This window comes from Hordeum vulgare, chromosome 6H (assembly GCF_904849725.1).
Source record: "Hordeum vulgare subsp. vulgare chromosome 6H, MorexV3_pseudomolecules_assembly, whole genome shotgun sequence".
Lineage (NCBI taxonomy): Eukaryota > Viridiplantae > Streptophyta > Magnoliopsida > Poales > Poaceae > Hordeum > Hordeum vulgare.
Window position 1 is genome coordinate 364,687,703 of NC_058523.1, and position 11,586 is coordinate 364,699,288.

At 45.3% G+C, this 11,586-nt stretch overlaps 1 protein-coding gene across 1 annotated transcript; it reads right to left on the bottom strand.

Moving 5' to 3' along the window:
* Nucleotides 1-1,026: 1,026 nt before the first annotated feature.
* LOC123402915 (receptor kinase-like protein Xa21) lies at nt 1,027-4,784 on the bottom strand. Its single transcript, XM_045096882.1, has 3 exons — nt 4,694-4,784; nt 1,848-4,454; nt 1,027-1,673 (listed from the first exon to the last, which is right to left on the bottom strand). Exons 2-3 carry the CDS (start codon nt 4,438-4,440, stop codon nt 1,303-1,305), a joined length of 2,964 nt encoding a protein of 987 aa, XP_044952817.1. The 5' UTR covers nt 4,441-4,454; nt 4,694-4,784; the 3' UTR covers nt 1,027-1,302.
* Nucleotides 4,785-11,586: the final 6,802 nt, after the last annotated feature.

Consider the following 11,586-nt stretch of genomic DNA (forward strand, 5'->3'; position numbering starts at 1 on the left):
GCAAAGCCGTGGCTGGGGATGGGCACTCCTTGCAATGAGGCCAACATGGACCTTTTTGCAGCAGCAACAAGGTAACCATTGGTAATGGGGCTAAAGCTTGCTTATGGACGTCTCCCTAGCTTGACGCTCTAAGGCCAATGGACATTGCCCCTAAAATATTTCTGATATCCAAGGAAAAAACTTGCTCTCTGACGAAGGCCCTCACTAATGATCACTGGTTATCACAAGTTGATATTACAAATGGCATCTCCACCGAGCATATTCAGGAGTTTGCCACCCTTCGGGTATGTTTGGATGGGATAACCCTTGACCACGACATACAAGACACGATCACATGGAAGTTTACCGAGAGTGGGATCTACTTCACATCCTTGGCCTATTAACTACAACTCGAAGGGCGCACCTCTACGCAACTCATAAAAACCGTCTGGAAGGTTTGGGCTACACAAAACTGCAAGTTCTTTGGTTGGTTGATCATCGACAACAGTGTTTGGACAGCGCACATGCTACATTAAAGGGGATGGCCAAATTGCGGTTTTTGCCCTCTTTGCAACCACGTTCAAGAGACAGCGGCACAACTTCTATTCCAATGCCGATACTCGGTTGTGGTTTGGAACGCGGTAAAAGCGAAGACCGGCTTGGGCAATATTGTCACAACAGATTGGACGGCCATGCCAAGTGTCAGACAATGGTGGACCGAGATTGTGCTCGTGTGCTCGCCGAATAGAAAAGGATTGGCCTCCCACCTTATGTTGATCTCCTGGGAACTTTGGAAGGAGAGGAACGCTAGGGTCTTCCAGAAGTCTCCGCGCCTTCGATGATCCTCGTGGAAAAAATCATGGTGGAGGCAAGACTTTGGGCTTTGGCACGTGCCAAAGGGCTAGGTGTAATTTTACATAATGAGTAGTTGTCCTACATTCGCCATTATATGGCTGTTGTCCTTGGACCCTGTTAAAACCCTCTCTTAATTAATGAAATGGCAAGTCTTATGCTTGTTTAAAAAACACTTTTGGACAAATGTCAGGTATAGCACATCATCTTTTATATGTTGCATGTATGTATGATGTTTTGTTCTTTGGTATATATGCCCCGTTACAGCGCACAGGCAATTACCTAGTATATTACAACATACGGAGTACAACTTATTCCCCGTAAGAAAATCAACAATTATTGAAGGTAGCATTGATCGGGTCGCAAGAAAACACACCATCAGGTAAATAGCAACATGGATGTCGGTGTTCTTCTTTCTTTCTGCCGGGAAGTATATGTAGTTGTTGTATGTACATAATTAAACTGAAGAATTCATGTTTGCCTTCCAAGATATGACGCCTGAATTGCTTGGATCTTGCTAGCTGCATCTCTCATGTTAGCTCTTTCGCTGGGGATGGAGTGTGTGCAGGAGACTGCTACTTGCAGCAGAGACACCAGGCACTGATGAACCGAGCCTTCTGATACACTCCTAGCTTCAGCAGAATCCTCACATTCACCTTTTAGATAAATGTCAATCACTTCATGTATTTGATGTGGAAACTCGCTACCCACGAAGTTGACTATGTCCAGTCCATCAGTAAACATAGGATCTGTTGGCCTTTTGCCAGTCAACATCTCCAGCAGCACTATCCCAAAACTATAGACATCCCCAGAAGTTGATATACGGCCTCCCCCACCGTATTCTGAAACATGTACAGACATTAAGTTAGTTTGTGTCACATGTTGCTTGCTACGTAGTCATTAGTTTATTCAAGACAAAAAAAAGTATAGCTGATAATATAGGGGAGTAAATATAATTCTTTTTCCATACGATCCAAAAATGGACCGGGTTCCACTATCATAAAATACAAATTTACCTGGTGGGATATACCCTATGGTTCCTCTTACACCAATTGAACTCGTCGAGCTTGCTGGTCTGGGCCCAGAATCAAGAAAAATCCTTGCGATGCCGAAATCCCCCAAATGAGCAACCATGTCATCGTCAAGAAGAATATTGCTGGGCTTGAGATCACAATGGATGATGGGGTTTTCACTGTCATTATGTAAATAGTCCAGTGCATCTGCCATGTTGACAGCTATGCCTATTCTTTGAGTTAAAGTCAGATGCTTATCAGCTTTGCTGTCGCCCTTGTGATGAAGCCAGGCGTCCAAGTTCCCCTTGGGCATGAACTCGTAAATTAGGGCCCTGAAAGCACTCCCGTCGCTATCAATAGTAGAACATGCAGTTATGATGGAAACAAGATTCCGGTGTTGAACGCTTCTCAGCGCTTCACATTCTGACAGGAAGCTTCTCTCGGCGCCTTGCATCTCAAGGTTAAAAACCTTCACTGCCACTTCCAACTTATGCTGCACCAACTTTCCCCTGTACACTGTACCATAGCTTCCTTTCCCAAGCAGGTTAGACTCGGAAAAGTTCTTTGTTGCTTCGACGAGATCATTGTAAGAAACTTTAGGGAAATGCTCACCCAAAGGAGCCTCTGATTCATATCTTGTTCTTCTCATTTTCCTCTCCAGGACTAGAAAGTAGACCAATAACACGAGCGACATGAAGCCAAATAATGGTATCAATACCCTGATCAAGTAATATCGTATCTTAGTTCCACGATGAGAAGCAACCGGGCATGCGGGCATATGCAGTTCCGGCACCCCTCCACAAAGCTCTGAATTGCCACCAAGCGAAACGGCTGAGGCATTGCTAAACACTCCTTTTTTTGGGATTTCTCCTTGGAGGTGATTATGAGACACGTCCAACTTGCTGACATGTTGAAGACTTGCAGGGATGTCCCCAGATAAATCGTTATAGGAAAGGCTGAGCACGCTCAAGCTCGTAAGGTCACCAAAAGTGGTCGGAATGCCACCCGTCAAGTTATTATGGTCCATTTGGATGGTTACCATGTCTTGACACTGGCTCAGATCATCAGGAATTTCTCCTGTAAGTCTGTTAGATGAAAGATTCAGTGTACGGAGTTGTTTAAGCCCACTAATTTCAGAAGGTATGTCACCTTGAAGATTGTTATAACTAAGGTCAATGGTTGAGAGTCTTGTAAGTTTCCCGAAGATGGGAGGTATTGGACCTTGAAATTCATTGTTTGCTAAATACAGAATTGTTAGCCGAGTAAGGTTGCCAAAAGAGGGTGGAATGGTTCCCACAAAGTTGTTTCCATGAAGATCTAGAGATTGTAGGTTTTTAAGACTTTCTAACCATCCTTCAATTGAACCATTGAAACTGTTTGTGCTAAGATCCAACTCTATTAAGCCATCAAGGTTTCCTATGCTTAAAGGAACTATTCCTGATAGATTGTTTCCACCCAGATGTAGAATTCGAAGTTCAGGGGACAATTTACCGACCGAATTCGGTATGGCTCCTGTGAGCTGATTATTCTTGAATCTCAGCACTTTTAGAAAACTGCAGTTTGTCAGTCCATATAAAGATTCCCATCTTTGGTTGTCACTTGACTCAAGCTTATTATCCCCAAGGTTTAGGTATACAAGGTTTAGTAGCTTTCCCAAGCTAGGAATTTCTCCAGTGAAACTGTTATTAGATAAATCTATTAATTGTAGGCCTGAAATGTTGTCTAGCGACGCTGGGATAGGACCTTCAAGCATGTTCTTGCCCAAAGTAATTTTTTGAAGATAAGGGAGGGTGTCGCCAATGTCAGGTGGCAGTGCCGCCATTTGTAGTCTATTTGCTTCCAAGCTTAGGAATTGAAGTGAAGTAAGATTAAAGATTGATGGTGGTATTTGACCTGAGAGCCTATTGTTCCCAGCCAAAAAGGCTAACATGTTGGACAATTGTCCGAGCTCATCGGGTAGGCTTCCCCCTAGTTCATTTTCTTGAAGAATGAGTAATTGTAGTTTGGTGGCGTTGCTGATGGTTGGTGGGATGACCCCAGTGAGATTGTTCTTAGAAAGATCTAAACGTGTTAGATTGTAAAGTGAACCTATTTTCGCGGGGATTAGGCCTTGTAGCATGTTTCTAGAAAGATCCACAAGCTTTAGGTTCGAACGATTTGTGAATGAATCGGAGATTATCCCTTGAAATGAATTGGAGCTGAGGTCAAGTGAGATCAGCTCGTGGAACTGGTTCAGAGGAGGCAACTGGCCGGAGAAGCCATTGTAGGACAAATTCAGGCGCTTAAGGAACGTTATGTTCCCAAGAGAAGGGTTGACTTGACCTGACAAGCTTTGGCCAGGGAGATTCAAAGCGACGACCCGCCCTGGATGCAGTAAGCTGCATTTGACACCATTCCAATTGCAGTAATAGATGCTTCGGTTCCAGTTCCTCAAGGCATCTGTGGGATCTTCGGTGGACTTTTTGAAACGGAGCAACGCGAGAATGTCTGTGATGTTCGCATGAACAGTTGAGCAACGGACACTGCCAGCTCCATAAGACAGCAGCAGTAGCGCCAGCAGAAGAAGCATGTTGGGTTTCACGGATTGATCAGACATGAGCCCCGTTTTACCTGCAAAAATACAAAGCACAAACATGGTAGCTTATATGTCATGTTCACCGGCAGAGCCACATGGCGTCCGTGACGAAACACGGCAACACATAAAGATCTATGGAATTCGCCAACGATTCAGGCATCACGTACGTGTGCCCACAACTAAAGTTATATTCAGGCTACCAGTAGCTGCATAAAAATAAAGAGAACATGCATTTTTTACTGCAAGTAATCGTGAGAAATGGACGGTGGCGTACCTCTGCAGTCTGCAGCTCTGCTCGACTGGAGCGCACAAAACGGCAGCTTTGGCAGCTTGGCTTTGCCGGTGGTTTGTATACTTGGATTTCGATGCTCAACTGGCTCAGGCCACGGCGGTTTAAATGCAGTTTTTACAGCAGGTTTGCGCCACACACTGTATTCTCACCACTCACGCCTTATCTCGATCGCTGTCAAGGTTAGTCCTCGAGTAGCGCGGGTTAACAGAACCTTCCGATTTTTTGCATGACTTGAGAAACCAGCTAGTTCGGACCATTCCAGCAGGTAGATCTAGTCAAAAACAGGCCCCCGCGTCGCCCTCCTCTGGCGACACGGGGGCGAAACCCTACTCGTCGCCGCCACCTTTCCTCCCCTCCCTTCCCCGTCTCGCCGCCGCCAGAGGTGCCCCCGGCGAAGCCGGGCGGGTTCCCTTGACGGCGGCGGCGGGGCTCTCTCCTGCGCTCTTCCTCTCCTGCGCTCGTCCTCCTCTGGTGTCCCGAGAGGAGAATCCCAGATCCGTCGCCGTCCAGCCTTCCCCTTCCTCTCGGGCTGGTTCTGCTGCGCGCGGCGGTGATGGTGGCCGTCGGTGGACCGTGGAGGTTGCGAACGCTGCTCGTTCCGTGGGCACGGGCGTGCGCCGGAGGTCGCGTGCGGGAGCGCCAGATCTGGCCCGTTCTGGGCCGATGGCGGGCTCCGGTGGCTGCAACGGGGGCTACCTGTTGGGCCAGTCGTGTGCGGCTGATGCCAGGGGGACGTTGCCTGGCCTCGGGTGGGGAGGCAGCGTCGGCTGCGAGCAGGTGGGCGGGCCAGATCTGGCCGCGTCCTGGCTGCCATGGGTGCATGGGTCGTCTTTGGGGCGGCCTGAGGTGACCGTGTACAATGCACTGGAGTGGAGCGGCGTGTGTGGTCTGATGGTGGTGGTGCGGCGTTGGGTGCAGATCCTCCGGACGAAAGTCTTGCTCGATGGAGGTGATGGCAACATCCGTCGATGCTGTTTTCTGAAGGCATCACCAAGGAGATTTGTCACCCTTTTGCCATTTGGGATCCATTCTCTGGGTGAAAACCTAAATCCATCTCCTCGGGTTGGCAATGGGGCGGCCTTGGCAGCCTTACTTTGTTGGAAGCATTGTTTTGGAGAGGTTCTTGATCGATGCACCCGGTTGGTGATGGTGGTGGAGTATGCGTTGCCACGTCCGCTCATGGCTTGTCGTTGCACGGTGGTGGTGGCAGCAGAAGCTGGATGGCTTGCAGGGATCGTCGGGCAAGTCGTGTTTGTCCTCCTTTCGGGGTTGGAGCGGCGCATCTCCGCCTCTCTTCGGAATGTCTTCTTTCTACAATGTCGGTGAGGTTGATGAACACGCTTGTGACGAACATTTTCGATGAAGGCGTTCTCTATTTTGTTTCAGCGAAGTCGAAGTCGTCGGATCGTGTGTGCGATGGGTGATATACGATGACTCTGTAACGGGGCTATGGTGTGCTCTAGTCTTTCATGTTTAGTTTGCCCGACATCTTCGTGTCGGTTAGCCTAGTCGAGCTAGGTGAGGCTGTTGTATAGGTTTTCGCCCGGTTTCTTCTTCAATACGCCGAGCAGTTCTCGCCGTCGGCGTACTTCTTCTGAATGAAATCTTAGCAGCTCTCCTGCTAACTTTCAAAAAAAAAACAGAACCTTCCGCCACTTGGGACATCTCTTGTTTCTTACCGCTGCCGTCGCTTCTTGAGCTGGACAATATTGTCGCCGCCGGTGGGGCCGACAATCCCACGGTGACTAACCGTTTACTAGGGCTCTTTTCAGCCGGAACCAGACAATGTATCTTCTGCGTTGCTGCGGCGGGACTAACCTCCAGCGGTTTCAGTACTGACAAGATTCGGCATGTGCAACGGGTTACTTGTCAAAGATGCTTGTTTCCAAATGTGTTTCGGCTTGCAGTGATGATGATTACTATAGCGTGCTTTCAGAACGTATTTCTGCGGACAGGGTTCATTTCTTGGTATTTTTGGACGTATTAGCCGGTCAAGTAAACTTGTATGCATTCCATATGGACAACACTGGGATCGTCACTGGTTGCCGTGCCTTCCACGGCTATTCTAGGCGAATAGAAGCGAAAGGCAGTCAATGGGTCCAAACATCTCGATAGAACCACCATCGGCTGGAACGGTGAATCCTTTTGTTTGAACTCTGAAGATAAAAGAAATCCATGTAGTAATTCTCAATTGATTGTTGAGACAATGTTGGGGTACTGGGTTCAACACAGCTAAAGAACTCGGGTTTACACCCCAAGAGCTTTTCTAACTGATATTTTAAAAAGCCATAAGGGAGTCAAAATTATTTTATAGTCCTTTGCGACGCACCTCGCTCATCCATTAACCGGTTTAGTGAAATATTTTTTTACTCCAACTCTCCAAATCCTCCAAATCTCCCTAATATACTAACCTCAGCTGCTGCCGAGTAAAACTCGCGCCTCTCTTTTTTCACCCTCATGATGCCCTTCCCTAAACCCTTACGAGTTGGGTTTTTCCTAAAGAGTAAAGGATAAAGCGGTATAATAGCGGATAGTATTTACCTTAGCTTTAACAACTAAGATTGTCGAACAAATGGGAGACTCCATATAGATAACGTCAACAGTACCTACACACAAAAAGCAAATGCTCGCATCCAACAAAGACAAGAGGGTTGTCTATCACCTTATTCTCGCCGATTGCAAGGATTAAATCTGGTAGTGATACGTAGATAATAAAATAAAGTAAATAAATAAATAAGAAAAACAAGGTAATTGTATGAAAAATTGACGCAGAGGCCATAGCATTCACTAGCGGCATCTCTGTCACGAGCATAATACAGTGGATAGACAAATTACTGTCAGGCAGCTCATACAAAATGCAAAGTTATGATTGTGATTCTTGATGGCATAATTCATATATAAGCATTGTGTCTGTATTAAGTAGATCGTTAAAGTTACCGAGGCCTACTATTATTAGTACATTCATCGATCCATATTCAGCATGCATCTTAAGGTATTAAATTCATAACAAACAGAGTAATACATGAAACGAGATGACCTAATGTAGACAAGATAAGACCAATTAATATGTTTATATCCCTTGTTTCATTCTTAATGGCAACGATATATACAATATGTGCCTTGCGACTCCTCCTATCACATAGTAAGTAGTTCCCAAGATTGAACCCACTACTATGCATCACTCCCTTTGAAGATCTACTCGTTTACTTGGCCAAAGAAAACTTATTGATGGAAAAGCATACATAGCTATCAAATTACAAATAATAGATATAAAAGGATGGAGTTAGTTTTAATAAATCGACAATTCATCTGATCCCAACAAACTTACCGTGGGAATTATAACGAATAGGTCTCTGAAGAGATCATTGTACTGAAGATCGAAAATAGAGAGAGAGTCAACTAGCTACTCATATGGATCCATAGGTCTTGTGAGGACCTACTCACACATCATGGTGGAGTAAGGTAAATGAAGATGGCCTTCGTGGTGGATTACCCCTCACACAACACTCCAGAAAAGGGCCCCAGATGGGATCGCAAAGTAACTGAGGCTTGCGACGGCGATGAAATTCTTTCAAGTCACGCTTTGTTTGTTTCTGAATTTTAAGGAATGTATAGCACTAGAATTAGGCCAGACGAAGCCTCGATCATGCGAGCACACCACCTAAGCTTGTGCCTCCCTCCAACATAGTCTGGTCACTACTAGGGAAAAGCTTATAGACAGTCACTTACTAGTAGCGCCCTATATTGACCCACGCTACTGCTATCTACTAGTAGCGATGTGTATTGACTTGCGCTATTAGTAAATATTACTAGTAGCGTGTGGCCAAAAAAATACGCTCTTATTAAAAATCCTGAGCCGTGCCACACAGACAGACCATAGTAATAGTGTGGGTTGTAAACCTACGCTACTATTAATTGGATAGTTTTAGTGCTCGTGAGACACCCTACGGTACCGCTAGACTTTCGCTCTTTCACACCCCACCAACCATCGCAGTCCACTCCCACACTCCACTCACCCCCGATCAAGATCTTGATCCGGCTAGCGCCCAGCACCCACCGCCACCCCCACCTCTCGAGAGACGCAACGCCAAGAACACATACATCCCCACCCCCGTTCCCGTCTCCACCTACACAGCTAGCAATCAATCACTGGAGGAGACTCCTAGGGCTTCGCCTCCGACGCCACGCTCCCATCTTGGCCCTTGCATCTCCAGCAGCTTCACCAGTGACATGGCCAACGCCGACGAGTTGTCCCGGAGGCTGCAAGCCGCGGGCGTCTCTGACTCAAATGCCGACAATGCCCCTTCCCTCCTTCGAGTCAAAGGCCCCCCTCCCCGCCTCGCACCGCCCCGTCACACTCCATTACACCTACCAACCGTAGACATACATACAAAAACAGAGAGAGGCGAGTGGCGGGGACGACGCGACGCTGGTGTATGGAGCTACGGCGGATTGAGAACCAGACGAGCCGGTAGGTGCAATTACGCAAGCGCTGCTCGGGGCTCTTCAAGAAGCCGTTCGAGCTTACGGTCCTTTGCGATGCTGATTTCGCATTGCTCATCTTCTACCCCGCCGGAAATCTCTATGAGTACTCCTCCTCTAGGTTCGTGCTCTCCCCTCGCTGCCACACACTTATTTATGTGCTCCAGTTACTTAAGTTATCCGTGCTCATTTATGCCACGGTAGTTCCCCAATTCACCCGACTGAATCCGCGGCTTGTGCTCGGTAGATTTGCTCTCGTTTCCCTTTCGCTTGTCTTAATAGTAGCAGACGGATGTGCATGCACGCCATCTGCTCGAGACAATCTCCCGCAGGCTTTCCATCTTGTATGAACCACTAGTGCAGAAAAGCCTAGCTATGGAGTGGCAAACATGACCTTGCTGGCATGGACACCCGAGGCCACCAAATATGATGCCATTGTTAAATAAATAGTGTTGGCGTTGGAGCCGATGCTAGTAGTATTTCAGATACCTATGGCGTTGGTCATATATCCACGAAGGCAATATCATACATATCTATGGCATGTGATCTTTCCCAACATTAGGAACTATAGACATCATTACTAGTGTCGTACCTTTTTTCGCACACCATTACTAATTGAAAAAACATAACAAAAAACATTGCCACGGCAGCAAAACTTTGTATTAGTATATACATAATGATGTTTGCGTTCGAAATTGATTCCGATAAGATAATACAACACCTACAACAGAATTAGTGGTACACATCATTTATATATATGCATACATTGACCATCGTAACTACCAGTACGATACTCCTCTCCTTTAGGAATAATCTTGAAGAATAGGAAAACCCATCCATCTCCATGGTGAAGCATAGAGATCTACCGATCTCCAATCTTCAATTTGCAGTCACGCACTAGTTGCCTCCATACATTTATTTCAAGATGAGCGTTAGGTGCAATCAAGTATGTACCTGTGAAATAGATCTTGTTGGCAGACATAATTGTCATATCATCGTGGTGGTCATCCATCACCGAAGGCACAACACATCTTTGAAGCTTCTGTCCTTGAAAAAAATAGTAAAAGATTAAGCAATATATAGTAACCCACAATTGACTTGTGTAAGAAGTATAGATATATGTGAAGTACATGCTATAGTAGAAGCACTTACCATGCATTTTCTACAAAATGTTGCCTTCGTTCAAGGTATGGACTAGTGGCAGGTATCGTGCATCATTTGGACCAGCCCCATAAATGCCCTTAAGGGGCACAATGTTAGCAACAAAGAACACGGGGTAATGTTTTTCCTCCCAAGTAAGCATACTGCGGGCAGTGTAGTAGGTGTCGTCTACTATGTTCTTTATGTTTTTTGGAGATAGGAAATAACCTGTCAATTTTAAATAAACAAGATAAGTTATGGTTGAATACCATCTATTTTAGAGTGTAACCTAAATGTTATTTAACAAGTCTATTTACAAAACTTACACGGAGGAAGAATGGGCATCAATTCTAAATCTACCCATATGTCTTCATCACTTAGAGAACAAGTGCCAATATCAAATGTTATTTTAATACCAGGCTCAAAACCGTAAGCTTTGGTCAATACTTTCCAATAACATAACCAAAATATGTGTAATCTACCTCATTATAGGTTGTACATTTTAAATTGAAACCATCTTTCGGCTTGACGTAAGCAGTCATCTGAGTCACCTCTTCCATGTCACGGAGAAAAAACTTGTCTAAGAGAAAAGGTTTTGTGGAGCAAGGGACACACTAGTTGGCAAATAAGAAACATAAATTACACCTTGAAGGAAAAAATAGAAAATCATATTTGCCAGCAATGTTAAGATTGGTTACCGTATAACATTTGTAGTCACATTGTAGCATGATGGAGAAGCATTTATTGTTGTCAAGGTGAGGATCGTCGCACATACCCCGTGTGTCAGAACAGTACAAGCATTCTTCCATTTTGTGTTGCATTCATAGAATAAAAAACTAAAGGAAAAATAGACATGACCGTTGGTAAAAAATGGACATACTGAGTGCTAGAAATTTAATAAAATGGAAATGAATCCCAGTTTTTCCCAAACGTTTGCAACTCTCTAGACATTCCTTACAAAATGGAGGTATAGCGCGAGATAATTCGCAAGAGCACACGATGCAACACATATATAATGCATTTCATCAATTCACAAATAAACATATAATGCATTTCATAAAATTCTAGAGGAAGTTTTAATAACAACATATTTCATTGGACTAATGATTCTACCAAGTATATTTCAGTAAACAATAAACAAATGGATTGACAAAGGTTTGTGAGGAGATTCCCTAGATGCAAGTGTCGGTGTCAAAACCGGCAAATCTCGGGTAGGGGGTCTCGAACTGTGGACCTTGGATCGATGGGTTGTA